At 36.5% G+C, this 16,396-nt stretch overlaps 2 protein-coding genes across 3 annotated transcripts in view; one reads left to right on the top strand and one right to left on the bottom strand.

The window, feature by feature from the left end:
* Positions 1–11,750, top strand: part of LOC123878001 (irregular chiasm C-roughest protein-like) — a 173,462-nt gene extending 161,712 nt beyond the window's left edge. Inside the window, exons 21-23 of one of the 2 annotated variants that reach the window (XM_045924977.1) lie at positions 553–659; positions 10,230–10,335; positions 11,372–11,750. In XM_045924977.1, the coding sequence (XP_045780933.1) occupies positions 553–659; positions 10,230–10,335; positions 11,372–11,409 (251 nt within the window). In that variant the 3' untranslated portion in view covers positions 11,410–11,750. The remainder of the gene's footprint in view (positions 1–552; positions 660–10,229; positions 10,336–11,371) is intronic. The other variant, XM_045924978.1, reaches the window with a different exon arrangement.
* LOC123878002 lies at positions 6,713–7,939 on the bottom strand. The gene has a single exon (XM_045924979.1). It carries the CDS (start codon positions 7,785–7,787, stop codon positions 7,029–7,031), a length of 759 nt encoding a protein of 252 aa, XP_045780935.1. The 5' UTR covers positions 7,788–7,939; the 3' UTR covers positions 6,713–7,028.
* Positions 11,751–16,396: the final 4,646 nt, after the last annotated feature.

The following is a 16,396-nucleotide window of genomic DNA, read 5'->3' on the forward strand; positions in this document are numbered from 1 at the left end:
CGTGTATGTCGGCGGGTGCCAGCACAGACGAAGTCCATACTTATACAAATAGTTACCCTAACTTGTGAATAACTACAAACTTGACCTTAGCTAATCAGTGTAAAGCCAGACGAGAGAAAAAAAGCTTTTTTGTTCTGTATTCTAAGGTCTAAGGATAAAAATGTAATACTACTTCTTAGACATGTGTAATTTTTAGGGTTCCGAACCTCGAAAGGAAAAAGGATTATAACCTTATAGGATCACTTTGTTCTCTGTCTGTCTATCCGTCCGTCCGTGCGTCGTCCGTCCGTCCGTCTGGCTGTCTATTTACGGAACGTTCGTTAACGTCTACTGTCAATCAGATGTTTTATTTGCAATATATTGTGAACTGTTAAAAATACAGGATTTTTAATATTTTTTTTATCAGTTGTCATCAGTACTATCACCTCTTTTCGTTTTTACTAGCGTTTTGGTTAGGTACATCCTGTATTTTTACACTAGTATATTTTACACACTAATCCGCTTTACACGCGAAATCTTCTCCTATTTCTATTAAATCTAGATCTGTTTTAGGTACATCGTCACATTCGATAACATCGCCTACGAGCCTTGCGTCGCCTCAATGTGCCACAAGTCCTATCACCAACTCAACAATGTCGACGGATAGTGCACAGCCAGCTGTAAGTCAATATTTTATCTCATTTATGGCACCTTTTCTAGGGGTCCATACCTCAAAAAAAAAAAACGGAACCCTTATAGCATTACTATGTTATGTCTGTCTGTCCCTCTGTCGTGTCTGTCAAGAAAACCAATAGGTACTTCCCGTTAACCTAGAATCATGAAATTTGGCAGATAGGTAGGTCTTATAGCTCAAGCGAAGGATGAAAATACGAAAACTGTGAATTTGTGTTTACATCACCAAAATAATTATATGTTCATGAATAAAAATATAACAATTAGTGTTTTCAATTTTCAAATTAAGATAACAAAGTGGGGTATCATATTATGAAAGGGCTTTAGCTGTACATTCTAAAACACGTTTTTATTTATTTTTATGCATAATAGTTTTCGACTTATCGTTCAAAATGTCAGATAAAATACCCGAGTACGGAACACGGTGTGGGAGTCTGACTCGCACTTGACCGGTTTTTTTTTACTTGTGGTGGGTACGATAACAGTTTATTCTCAAGAGATAGAGTACTACAAATTTTAGTTTGTATGTGCGACAGATTAGTACTCGATGTGTGGAGATTAGAGCATGCATGCTATGACGTCATCGCCTGACTGATTACTCAGAGGCCTGTCGTAATCCCTTAAGCATCCAATCTCCATGTAGTTTGGGAGTTTCGACGCTTGCTATGATTTGGTTCATTCAACACGAATTGGGAGACTTTCTAAAATATCCATTCAAGACATAATCTTCAACCCATGGCTGGTTCACAGAACTTTTATCGCCTCTCAGAATGAAAAGGTTTGTGGTTGTAGTCTTCCGCTTAACAGACTTCACACACCTTTAAAAACATTATAGAAGACTCTTAGGCATGCAGATTTCCTCATGATGTTTTCCTTTGAAAAAGTTGAGGTGCGTGCCCGGAATCAAACTCCGGACCTCCGGACCGGATAGAGGGCCAGCATTTTAACCATAAGGCTATCACTACTATCACAGCTATTTAATTTATTAATTACTTGTTTGAGGTGGTACAATAAGTCTATTCATTTACTCAATAGAGAGAGTACAGCAAATAGTTTGTATATGAAACAGATTACTCGATGTGTGGAGATTAGAGCATGCATGCTATGACGTCATCGCCTGACTGATTACTCGGAGGCCTGTCGTAATCCCTTAAGCATCCAATCTCCATGTAGTTTGGGAGTTTGGACGCTTGCTATGATTTGGTTCATTCAACATGAATTGGGAGACTTTCTAAAATACCATTCAAGACATCGTCATCAACCCATGGCTGGTTCACAGAACTTTTATCGCCTCTCAGAATGAAAAGGTTTGTGGCTGTAGTCTTCCACTTAACAGACTTCACACACCTTTAAAAACATTATAGAAGACCTTAGGCATGCAGATTTTCTCACGATGTTTTCCTTTGAAAAAGTTGAGGTGCGTGCCCGGAATCAAACTCCAGACCTTCCGGATACGAGGCCAACATCTTAACCATAAGGCTATCACTATTACAGCTATTTAATTTATTAATTACTTGTTGGAGGTGGTACAATAAGTCTATTCATTTACTCAATAGAGAGAGTACAGCAAATAGTTAGTATATGAAACAGATTACTCGATGTGTGGAGATTAGAGCATGCATGCTATGACGTCATCGCCTGACTGATTACTCAGAGGCCTGTCGTAATCACTTAAGCATCCAATCTCCATGTAGTTTGGGAGTTTCGACGCTTGCTATGATTTGGTTCATTCAACACGAATTGGGAGACTTTCTAAAATATCCATTCAAGACATAATCTTCAACCCATGGCTGGTTCACAGAACTTTTATCGCCTCTCAGAATGAAAAGGTTTGTGGTTGTAGTCTTCCACTTAACAGACTTCACACACCTTTAAAAACATTATAGAAGACTCTTAGGCATGCAGATTTCCTCATGATGTTTTCCTTTGAAAAAGTTGAGGTGCGTGCCCGGAATCAAACTCCAGACCTTCCGGATACGAGGCCAACATCTTAACCATAAGGCTATCACTATTACAGCTATTTAATTTATTAATTACTTGTTGGAGGTGGTACAATAAGTCTATTCATTTACTCAATAGAGAGAGTACAGCAAATAGTTATATTATATATATTATATTTATTTTTCATGTACCAAAATTGTAGTTACAAAGTTAAGATAAATTAAGCTATGTACAAAGGAAATGCTTATCTCTAAACAGAGATTTCTTCCAGCTTCCCCGTGCAGGTTGTGAGTAAGGTGCATAAATACGTGGAATAGGTCCCATGGTACTAGATTTATAAAATGGTTAATACAAGTGCTACACAATAATATTTACACAAATATCTTCCAATAAATACCAAAATAAAATACATACAATAATAATATAATAATAAATAGTTATGCATAATATAATAAAATACGAATAAATATAATATATATAAAATATAATAAAATACTCTATTGTAATGATAGGTAATACTGCTTCACTCTGTATTTGAATGACTGTACTGAGCGGCAATTCTCTCTAATATTCTCAGGAAGTGAGTTCCAAAGATGGGTGGCTAGTACGGTGAAAGATTTGCTGTAGAAGATTGTGTTACAATGGGGAGTGACGAGAGGATTTTTTGAGACACAAGACCGCATAGGCCTAGTAGGAGGGAGCGAGAATTGAAATCGCTCTCGCAGATAACCAGGGGAAGAGGTATTGAGAACATTGTATAGAACAGTCAAAATATGCAAATTGTGGCGAAAGCGAATAGGGAGCCATTTTAGCTGACGACGGTAGTCGGAAATGTGATCGAATTTGCGCAGTCCGTATATAAACCGTATGCACAGATTCTGAAGCCGATCGAGTTTGTCAAGTAGCTCCTCAGTGGCGTCTAAGTAGCACACATCAGCATAGTCGAGAATTGGAAGCAACAGAGAATGTGTTAGCATGATTTTGGTACGTAGCGGAAGAAAATTCTGCAGTCTCTTCAAGGAATGGATCGAATAATGCAAACGTTTACTAAGCTGATTTATATGTGCTGCCCAAGCGAGGTTGCCATCCATAGTCAACCGTAGGTTTTTTGCTGTGAATGTGTAAGCAACGGGTGTGCCATCATAAGAAACCAAAGGCAAATCATTGAAGTTAATACGATTTCTTAGCGGCCTACTTCCAATAATCATAACCTGAGATTTATTAGGGTTAACTAATAAACCAAAAGAGTCAGCCCAATTTTTGATGGCAACTAGATCTGCGTTCAAAGCAGTTATCTCTGTATCCAAGTCTGACAATGTTGCATGCCTATAGAGCTGCAGATCGTCTGCATATAGGTGGTAGTTAGAAGTAAGAATTTTGGTGATTTCATTGATGAAAATTGAGAAGAGAAGAGGGGATAGTACACCGCCTTGAGGTACACCAGCAGAGAGGCAAGCCCAGTCAGAGTTAGCCTCTTCAGAGTGCACCCTCTGCAGGCGACCATGAAGATAGGAGTGAAACCAGTCAATCGCAGAGGAGGATATGTTAAGAGAACGAAGGATACCAAGAAGGATATCAAAGTCAACTGAGTTAAATGCGTTACTAAAATCCAACAAGGCGATAATAGTCACTTGTTTGTTATCCATTGCATAACGAATGTCATCAGTGACTTTGAGTAACGCTGTAACGGTGCTGTGCGAGGGTCGAAAACCTGATTGGAGGGGACTCAGCAGATTGTTCTTAAAGAGATACGTTGATAATTGTTTAAAAACAGCATTTTCAATAATCTTTGATAGGATAGGTAAAATCGAAATAGGACGAAACTGTGAGAGGGAATTAGGATTAGCAATTTTCGGTAGGGGAATGACATGGGCCTTTTTCCAGTCTGTGGGAAAGATCTTATGAGCCAGGGAGAAGTTTAATATGTGAGTAATAATAGGCACCAAAAGATCTAAGACGAGTAATAGCATGTCACGGCTCAAGCCATCACTACCGACAGCTTTAGTTGAAATGGAAAGGATGTATTTCTTGACATCCTCCTCCGCAATTTCTTGGAAACAGAAAGTTTCGCACAAAGGTGGGGTAATGTTTGTTAACTTTTGAAGAGTTACAATTTTTTTAGAGTCAGAAACTAGAACAGGTGGGGAGGAAAAATGTCTGTTTAGTGCATTTATATCAACAGAGTCTACTAACGTACTATGAAATTTGCCCACACCTAGGGATTTAAGAAATCTCCATTTTTCGGATGTAGAAGCGTTATCTATCGAGGAATGGATATAGCGGCGCTTGGCATCCCTACACATCCTATTGCAGAGATTACGCAATTTCTTATAGGCAGCCACATTTTCGTCAGTCGGGGATTTTTTACATTTAGTCTTGGCCTTGTTACGTTTACACATTAGCTTCTTAATTGAGTCGGTCAGCCATGGTGCTGGTAAATGCCTAATCTTGACAGGCCTCAGTGGAGCATGAGTATTATATAAGTTAATGAGAAGAGTTGTGAAAAGTTTTACTTTATTATCAATATCCAGTGCATTATAAACACAGGTCCAGTCAACTTCCGACGCATCTTTCCTTAAACACTCAATATTAATATTTTTGAAATTACGTTGCAAAATAACCTTATGCTTACGTTTTGACGAGCGCACTTTATAGCGAAGATATAAAAGATCGTGGTAGGAGAAGGGAGCAGTGAGCTGACCATGCAAAAGAACGTTTTGAGGACACGAAGTAATTATCAAGTCTAGAAGAGAGGGAACAAAACCCGGGGCGAAGTGGGTTTCTGAAAGAGGAAGGATAGTCATATTAATGGAAGACACTAACGATTTTAATTTTTGCGATCTACTATCGTTTTTTAATAGGCACGTGTTAAAGTCACCCATTACAATAACGTCGGAATAGGAAGGTGTAAGTTTCTCAAGAAGTTGTTCAAAAGTGTCAAAGTAGTTGATAGTAGATGAAGGACTATATACAACACCAATAAGAAATTTAGAGTGGTGAGTACTGATTTCAAGGAAAAGATGTTCTAGATTACCTGAGTAGGCGGAAGGTGACTGACTAATAACTTTGAATGATAAGTTGTTCCGAATGTAGATACACACACCGCCTCCACCTTTGTCAGTCCGATCATTACGGATAAGAGTAAAACCTGGTAGTCTGTAAAGTTCCGAAGAGAGAGAAGGTTTGAGCCAGGACTCAGAAACGAGAATACAATCGACTAGGACGCCACTAAAAGATGCCAAAAGATCAGCATAATGTGCCGGAATGCTTTGTGCATTAATATGCACAACATTAAGGTAGCGAGAGTCATCAGAAAATATGTTATTGAGTTTGCGTTCAAGAGAGATGCTGCAGTCAGAGGAGAAATCACTACACACACTTTGAAATTCATCAGAGGAAGAGCATGAAAAGAATTCATCATCACAATGTATTGGTAATATATCAGACATAATAGAGTAATTTATGAAAATAAACTATATACTTAAAATAAAAATATAAAAAATAAATAAATTATAATAATAAAATACTTGTATATATATATATGTATATAATAATAATACCAAATTCACGAGTGTACTTATATACATTTATACCCGCTAGCATCATAGGAGGAACCGTTTACAACCTAGTTATTCATACATTATACAAAACAAAACCAATAATTAAAGCATAAAAGAAAGCACATCAACTACTAACTTAAATTAAACTAAGTAGACAATAACAAGCTGAACCTTAGAACTACATATTTACAATGATAAATCGTTAATTGTCTATTTATACTACAGGACAAGCACGTTAGATAGGTACCTACTTTACTATACCAGTGTAAATACTGGCAGAACGGAATATCTAAATATACAATGGTGTTATTGTTATAGTGTTGGGGTATATTTAATTACGTATAACAATAAGTAATATTCAAATATTCCATTCTTGAACACTTCCAATAAAAACATGAACGAGCCAATACCATTGGACTCGACAAACGTCGTAGGTCCATGTCACAGAATGTTAATAACTACTAATTGTCGGCTCCAGTGCTACCGTATCCATGCCTGTAAATAAGACAAAACGACTGTACCTCGAGACATTTGTCGAGTTCACATCATGAAGCATGTCACTGTCGTCTTCTGTCAATGTCAATTAGCTAATTTTCGACTTTGACTGACTTAGACACAAGTTTGACACACGATAGGTACCTACCGTACGCAATTACGCATAATATAGTAACTTTTGTAAACAAGTATTATAACAGAGAATGGATTATACACAAATGTGAGGGTGTAGGTACCTCGGTGCTAAACTGAATAACTGAGTAGGTAGGTAGGTATGTCTACGAGAAGTGATGCAATACAACAGCGCACAAGAAACCAGCGGCCGAATGAAAAACGTGTACCTGATTAGTAGCTATTTGCTTACTTCTTAGTGATTCTTTTGGCCCTCGAGGGTGCATTAAAGGATGGTTTATTCACATTAGAAGTCGACTTGGCAGTAGGAGCGGTCGCTGAAGGCGTGGCTTCTTCGTCAGCGCGTGCCTGGCTAATGGAATTTACTTCCGTAATGGTTGTGACGCGGTAACGCTTGTTGGCCTGACCCGCAATAATAATAACACCATCTCTCGTCCAGCACTTCGAAATCCCAAACTTCTGCCTCGCTGCCATGAAAGCGTCGTGCCTGTCTTTTGTCAGAAATTCCGACAGAGTTATGCCAGTATTCTTGAGTGAAGTCTTTGCAAACCACAACTGATTCCTCATTGACAAGTCATGGAACTTAAGGAGTATGGCCCGGGGCTTGTCGCTCTTAGGCTGACCGATCCGTTGGCAACGACTGAGACAGTCTTCCTGGAAGGCCGACAGCTTGAGATGATCAGACAGAGATGCGCTTACCGTGGCCGCTAGATTGCTGTCATCGCTCTCGGGGATGCCATGTACTAATAGCATCTTTTTTCTGCTCCGCATCTCAAGTTGATCCATTTGCTTGGCTAGGACTTCCACTTGTTGCTGTAGACCTGAGAGAGCTGACAACACGAAGGTCCGGAAAGCATTAAATTGAGCTGCAATATTTGAGGTGGGGCTCGCAGCTGGAATAGCACCTTGCAAGTTTTTTTGAAACTCAGCCATCTGTGTGTTAAAGTGCTCCGTCAACGCCTGTACTGACTGCTGAATGGCCTCCATTTGGTAACTTTTGTAGTGATTGAGGTTATGGTGATGTGATAAAGTTATTTGGATTATTATGTTGCAATTTATGGATTTGATGAATGGAACACTGCTAGCAAGGTATGACAACACTTAAAACATGTTTAAAACTATACTAAGATAATTTTAAATAAATAAAACATTATAAGATTCGCAAAACACGTGCGTGCGTTTTCGATGCCTACCCACGAAAAAAAGATAGTTAGTATATGAAACAGATTACTCGATGTGTGGAGATTAGAGCATGCATGCTATGACGTCATCGCCTGACTGATTACTCAGAGGCCTGTCGTAATCCCTTAAGCATTCAATCTCCATGTAGTTTGGGAGTTTGGACGGTCCGGCCGCTATGATTTGGTTCATTCAACACGAATTGGGAGATTTTCTAAAATCTATACTAATTAATAAATAAAATTGGAGTGACTGTCTGTAATTTCGAAATAACTACCACATATTAAAGTCATATGGTTATTTGAACGATACCATAACTGAATCACACGTTTTTAAAATTTTTGTCTGTCTGTCTGTCTGTTTGAAAAGGCTAATCTTCGGAACGGCTGAACCGATTTTAGCGGGATTTTCACATACAGGTAGAAGATTGGCCAGGGTGTAACATAGGCTACTTTTTTTACCGACTTTCAAGAAGGGAGTTGTGTTTTTCTACCTATGTACACCGAAATCTCCGAAATTTCTGAACCGATTTGCGTCATTTCTTTTTTAATCGATAGAGGAACTTTGCGACATTGTTTCATACAAAATTTGGATTCCAGCTCCTCAATCCTGATGCTGCAGGGGATCTGACCAGTCCACGCGGGCGAAGCTGCGGGCATCAGCTAGTATACATTAAAGCCCTACTATGCACACTTATGTTACAAATTAACTGATGCCCACTATTTTGCCTGCCTAGAGTTAGGTTTCTGTATATCCAGAGAAAAGGGAACCCATATAGGATCACTTCGTTGTCTGTCTGTCGTGTCTGTCAAGACCCGTCAAGGGTATCGAAACTTATAGATTACTTCCCGTTAATCTAGGATCATGAATCTTGTAGCAATGTCTAGTGCAAGTAAAACCGTGAATTTGTGGTAACGCAAAAAAATAATTGAAACGTGATATTTCTTGCACTATAGTACGGAACTCTTCGTATGCGAGTCTGACTCGCACTTGCCCAGTTTTTTTATTTGAAAGGAAATATTGTAAGTTTTCAAGCGACAAGCTAGAAATACAACCTACCAATTACAATCCGGGTATCTTTAAAACAAGAGTGAATAGGCACCTTCTAGGTAAACGCATCCCATCTTAGACCACATCATCACTTTCCATCAGGTGTGATTGTGGTCAAGCGCTTACCTATAGTGAATAAAAAAAAAAAGAAAAAAAAAATCCGGTATGTTCACAGAGATCGTTTGAAGTTTTCCACAGTTTCCGTTTGGTTCGGATTATCTAAAGTTGTCACCCTAAGCATTTCCGTACGTGGATTACACTGATTATACGAGCACAGATAATTATTGAAAACGCTGATTTTTTTGTCTTTGACATACTTATTTGCTCCAGATTCCGATTTTTTATTCTTTTACTAGCCGCCCGCGACTTCGGCCGCGTGGATTTAGGTTTTCTGAAATCCTGCGGGAACTCTTTGATTTTCCGGAATAAAAAGTAGCCTATGTGCTAATCCAGGATAATATCTACCTCCATTCCAAATTTCAGCCAAATCCGTCACGCAAAAACTACACGTTTTTGCGTGAAGGACTAACAAACATACACATACACATATACACATAATACAAACTTTCGCCTTTATAATTTTATAGTGTGATTATTCGATGAAAAGTTAACGCGTTATCGATCTTACCTATTGGTATGTGTCTTGCTGGATTGCCTTCCCGTCGGGCTATGGGAGTGAGGGAATAGAGAGTCCCGCTATTTTTGCGCTTACACACTTGTATCGTTTAAAAGGTTAAGGGTGTCTGCCAAGGGGTTGCCACGATACTGTCTGGCAAATGCAGAAAGGGATTTTTAATACTGTTTAGAAGAAAATATAAAAAAAAATCCTATTTATATTTTTTACTAGAGGGTACCCGCGACTTCGTCGGCGTGGATTTAGGTTTTTAAAAATCCCGTGGGAACTGTTTGATTTTCCGGGATAAAAAGTTGCCTATGTCAATTACAGGGACGCAAGCTACCTCGGTACCAAATTTCATACGAAGTCCCCGGGATATAAGCTAACCCTGTACCGAATTTCGTCAGAATCGGTCAAACTGTTGGACCGTGTAAAGGTAGCAGACAGACAGACAGACACACTTTCGCATTTCTAATACTAGTATGGATAATTCCTTGAACTTTAACTTTAAATATAGGTACTATTCTATTCTATAAAACATAATCTAGGTATACTTATTAAATATAGTGTTGTATTGTGTGTAGCAGGTGGGAGTTGTGACGTCATCCGGCACTCCTCAGTCGCCAAGTTCGCACTACATACTCGCGCCGTCGAATCGATCCCTCACCAATGCGTCGGTTACCAAGAAAGGTGAGTTTTCTACCCGACTGCGGTAAAGCCAAAAGGAAGGGTTATGATTTTAGCAGTCTATATATGTATGTTTGTATCCAGATTCTGTGTGTAAACTACTCAAAAATTCAAAATTCAAAATATTTTTATTCAATTAAACTTTCACAAGTGCTTTTGAATCGTCAAAATAATCTACCAGTGTTTCGGAATGCCGTTCCTACCGAGAAGAACCAGCAAGAAACTTGGCGGTTGCTCTTTTCAAGTATTCAATTTATAATAATATGTCATACTGTATACAAGCAATTGCAGCGCCGGGTATTGGGCCGATTTTGATGAATGAGGTGTCAATTGATTCGTTGTAGATGTCCGGGTGGCAAAGGCTGTATTCTATACGAAAAAATTGACCTAACGGTCACATCAAAAAAAGTGGGGGGTCTCTAAAATTTTTTTTTTTTGCTTTTGTGTCGAGGGGGATGTCAATTGAAAGAGGAGAAAATTCTGAGTTCATGAATATAAAATAATGTACCTACTACAACATTAAATATATAAAGCGATAGAAAAACTGTTTTACTATAATGTTTCAGCGTTTACTAAGACGATCGCAGTCGGTTTTTAGTTTTCAACTTTTTAATTCAGAACTAAGTTAGCCCTTGACTGCAATCTCACCTAGTGGCAAGTGATGATGCAGTCTAATACTGACTAATAACAAAATCGCTACGTTTTATTTAGTTATGTATATTATTACTGTATAGAACCTAATTCAATATTTTAATTTAATATTATTTTAATTTAATAGTTTGTTGTGGGCTCTTCTCAGACTTGGGCGCATTTGGAACCCTCGTAGCTTTAGTTTTAAGTTACGCAATTAATTATCACCACTATACTTACAACAATTTCGACCATCAAAAGGAGTACAATTTAAAAAAAAAACCTACAAACAGTACCTACTTTGAATAAATGATTTTGACTTTGACTTTGAATATTTTTAAATTGAAATAGGTTTTGTAATAAATTAGTTCACTTACACAAAAATATTAAAACGCAATTTTTTTTACAGGTAACAGTCATCAGCAGCCGTTAGCGACTCATGTGTAAGCGTTCCTAAAAAACTTGTTTATGTAGTATCAAAAAGTTTATCCAAACTAAAACTAAGTGTTATTAATTTAGTGATTAAACGTTTGTGGGTTTCCAGACTAAAAAAAAAAACTCTTTGGTGAAAATCACTTTTATACGTGACTGTGCGGTATTTTAAAAACGGTCTGCAAAAAAGACTTTTTAAATTAATTAATTTTATTCGAATTAAATGTAAAAATATTATAATACTGTAAGATAGAATTTAGTTCCAATAACGTGAATTGTTATAATTTTATTTTAAATTTTTAACTTTTTTTAATATTATAATGTTTTTTCGAAGTTCAATTAAAACAAGGCCTACATTTTATGCAACGCATTTTTCCAATGCGTTATAATTATATTCATATTATTAAATGTTATTTTTAACGTAAAAAAAGTATTCTCAGTTTTGTATTGAAATAATGATATTGTTACTTTAGATTTTTTTTTAATTTGGTTTTATATTACTTTTAAAAACATTAAACTTGTATAATTAGTCGTCTCATTGTTATATAATTATGAATTATTGTCAATTTCGAATCGCCCCATTAAGACTGGTCTTTGCTATTGTAAAAACAATTATATACTTAACTATATCAATGTCTTGAATTTTCTATGTTAGGTGTTGAAAAGTTAAGTGGATAAGTCAGATCATATTATCATTTTGAGGCCACTTTAATAAACCTGAAACATATTAAGTTTCTAGAATACGTCTGCGAAATTTCATGGACTTTGGTTGCTTAATATTCAAATGAAATTGGAACTACGATTGTATGAAGCGAGTAACGGAGAGAGCCCTGTTAACACATTGTTTAAGTGATGATGTCCTATCGTAAAACATAGAACCTACTGCACTGCAATCGAGCATCAATTAAGTATGTTACAGATTTTAATCATTTTACATATGAACCACTATGTGCAATTAAACGCGTAAAGCCTTGTATCTTGGTTGTAATCACGTAAATATATAAACTGATATAGTATGAATTAAAAAAACTAACACCCAACGGCCTAGATTTTAGATATCTGTACAATTGATTGGGTTTCTATATACATATTTTAAACGCTGATTTTTGGATTCAGAACTACAAATTATCAGCTATATACTCGTAGAATCGACGCCTAAATAAATTTCCAACAATAAATAATAATTTTTGTCTTGTTAAATATATAATATTTTTGTATATCGTAATATTTTATTATTTTACTGGTACACATAATATTAAAAAAAAAAAATTCAGTTTATCAAAGTTTTTTAAATGTAGGTAGTTATTTAACCTAATGATTTCATTTTTTATTTAAATATTATTAGTAACGAGAGTGTTTTTTAAATAGTTTTAGCAAATTAATCGTAAAATTATTTAAAAAAAAAAAAAACAAATATGATTAAAATAATAGCTTTAATTCCTATTAAAACGTGCCATTATCTAACATATCAAGTTGATGTTACAATATACGGCCATTCAATTCATTTGAAAACTATAGTTCGTTTTACTTAATAATATGTTTTTTCATATCTTCTATACTAATAAATAAAATTGGAGTGTCTGTCTGTAATTTCGAAATAACTACCTCATATTAAGCTCATATGGTTATTTGAACGATACCATAACTGAATCACACGTTTTTAAAATTTTTGTCTGTCTGTCTGTCTGTCTGTCTGTCTGTCTGTTTGAAAAGGCTAATCTTTGGAACGGCTGAACCGATTTTGACGGGACTTTCACAGGCAAGTAGAGGATTGACCAGGGCGTAAAATAGGCTACTTTTTTAACCGACTTTTAAAATGGGAGTTGTGTTTTTCTACCTATGTACACCGAAATCTCCGAGATTTCTGAACCGATTTGCGTCATTTCTTTTTTAATCGATAGAGGAACTTTGCGACATTGTTTCATAAAAAATTTGGAGTCCAACTCCTCAATCCTGATGCTGCAGGGGATCTGACCAATCCACGCAGGCGAAGCTGCGGGCATCAGCTAGAATATAATATATATATATTTTCAAATTAATATTTTATAACATTTATATTTTAATAATTTATTCTAAAAAAAAATTGAAAATGACGACCTATAGTTTTCAAAATATCATTCATATTACTTACTAACTAAATCATTTGTTCACTATGATACACTATGTAAATATGCTGTAAAAGATAAAGCAAAATGATTATTAAAATAAAAATCTTTAACAATTTTAGTGTCAATTATTATTAAAACTTGTACAATTATTTTAAAATATTTTTGTTTATAAAACCTGTTAGGAAATAATTAATTAAAATTATATTTTTGTTCATTCATTATTAATTACATGTGACTAGAAGAATATACCTAATTAATTATAGCTTTTCACTAATGCTCAAATTACTCTATAGATTACTTTTGTTTATAAGCGCGCGTTCACACCTAACGTTTTTTCAGCTGCCAAACCGTTTCGTAGATTACTTCTTCTCCATACACACTTTTCCTTCACACTTAAACCTACGTAATTACGCTATACGTAGGAGCTGGTCACTCTACGTAGCCTATACTACGCTACAGGACGCTACGGAAGTAGATGAGCTACGTAACTACAGCACAGTCCACGACAGATAGAAAACCAGCTGTTAACTAAGGCGTCAAATGTTACCTACATTTGACGCTAGGCTATGAAATGACTAGGTATCTTTGATTTCACGTCACCTTTAGCCTAATATTTGACAGATATCGGTTCAGGGTTAAAACCGGGAGTTTCCACACTTTAGATCACTGACTACAGCGTAATGTCAGCATGGTGAGAACGAAAAATGCACTCTGACGTCACGACTCTGACGTCTTGATTCCCCTGGTGCAGAGGTGAGGTCCCGGGTTCGATTCTCGGCAGAACAAATTTGGGATTTTATAATTCAAATTTTTTTCTTGTCTGGTCTGGTAGGCTTCGGGCGTGACTAGTTACCACCCTACCGGCTAGACCGTGCCGCAAAGAGATATAGCGTTCCGGTACGATGTTGTGTAGAAACCAAAGGAGTATCGGTTTAATGAAACTGCCATACCACTTCCATCTTACACTGCGTCATCACTAACCACCAGGTGAGTCTGAATAAATAAAACGTACACAAACACACACTGAGCCTGCTTGCAATCGGCGGCTGACATTACGTTAGGTGTGTACGCTCACTAATATTTCGATCTAAGACTGATTAGATTAACAACTACACAAACATGTCACACACAACAATCGTTTTGTTTTGATTAGAAATGGTCTTTTTGAGTCACGAATTCCTCAAAAATTATGTGTCAATGAATTTAACAAAAAGTAAAGAATCGAAAATCGTTATAAAATTGGCGCATATTATCTAAAACTAGACGATAGCGCGACACTGTCCTCATAGATTTATGTTTTTTTTTTAAATTCCGTGGGAACTCTATGATTTTCCGGGATAAAAAGCACTCTGTACCGAAAAAATCGATCAAACGGATGGGCCTTCAAAAATTCCGTGGTAATTCTTAGATCTTCTGTGATAAAAGTAGCCTTTGTCCGTCTCCGGGATGAATAATAAAATAAATGAATAAATCTTTATTAACCTAACAAATCGTAGTGCTTACATTGCGGATACCGGCTACTTTTTATCCTGAAAAATGAAAGATTTTATGTAGGACTAGCTGACGCCCGCAGCTTCGCCCGCGTGGATTGGTCAGATCCCCTGCAGCATCAGGATTGAGGAGTTGGACTCCAAATTTTTTATGAAACAATGTCGCGAAGTTCCTCTATCGATTAAAAAAGAAATGACGCAAATCGGTTCAGAAATCTCGGAGATTTCGGTGTACATAGGTAGAAAAACACAACTCTCTTTTTGAAAGTCGGTTAAAAAAGTAGCCTATGTTACTCCCTTGTCAATTCTCTACTTGTCTGTGAAAACCCCGTCAAAATCGGTCCAGCCGTTCCGAAGATTAGCCTTTTCAAACAGACAGACACACAGACAGACAGACAAAAATTTTAAAAACGTGTGATTCAGTGTTGGTATCGTTCAAATAACCATATGAGCTTAATATGAGGTAGTTATTTCGAAATTACAGACAGACACTCCAATTTTATTTATTAGTATAGATTTTTAAAGGACCTAACTCTATTATGGACAAAATCATGGACACCATCTATTTGGTACAGAGATAGATTACCGAAAAGGTTATAATGATACTTTTTACCTCAGAAAATGAAAGAGTTCCCACGGGCAAAACCTGAATCCAAACGGACGAAGTCGCGGGCACTATCTAGTAAATAATTTAATAAAGTATTATCAAATAAAGTACTAAAATAAACAGACAATTAAATTAAATGTAAATGTACGTAACGAATTTAATAAGCCGTCATGTAACGTAATTATTCGTTTATAAAACTATTTAATTTATTGTTATTTTGAATAATATTTTCGGGATTCGTTGGTTGGCAGTATCATTTTATTCAAGTGCTTTTTGGTTAAATATGAGGATAATTATCGCTTATGTTTCAAAGGCCTTCTGTTTTAAAGTGGTCTAAGTCGCATTTTATTAAACAAATTGAGTAGCTGATGAACAAAACGGACTCCGTTTTCAGGGTTCCGTACCCAAACAGTGCCAACGGAACCCCAACGGTTCAGCTGCCTGACGTCTCTGTCTGTCCGTATGATTTGTCTGTTAGCGCGGTGTATATCATGAACCGTATAAGGCAGAGAGACGAAATTTTCATAGTGTGTACCTATTTTTATTGCCGCGTTCAAATTAAAAAAAAACGACGGCCAAGTGCGAGTCAGACTCGCGCACTGAGAGTTCCGTAATCAGGTACTTTTTCCAACATTTTGCACGATAAATCAAAAACTATTATGCATAAAAATAAAGGTAAAGCCCTTTCATATGATACCCCACTTGGTAAGTTATCTTACTTTGAAAATTGAAACACATTTTTTTTTTTTTAATGATGTAACCACAAATTCGCGGTTTTCAGATTTATTCCTGTATTT

This window comes from Maniola jurtina, chromosome 25, assembly GCF_905333055.1.
Source record: "Maniola jurtina chromosome 25, ilManJurt1.1, whole genome shotgun sequence".
Classification (NCBI taxonomy): domain Eukaryota; kingdom Metazoa; phylum Arthropoda; class Insecta; order Lepidoptera; family Nymphalidae; genus Maniola; species Maniola jurtina.

Excerpts from the sequence above, each read along its gene's own strand:
- LOC123878002 (XM_045924979.1), bottom strand. The coding sequence starts at position 7,787 with ATGGAGGCCATTCAGCAGTCAGTACAGGCGTTGACGGAGCACTTTAAC.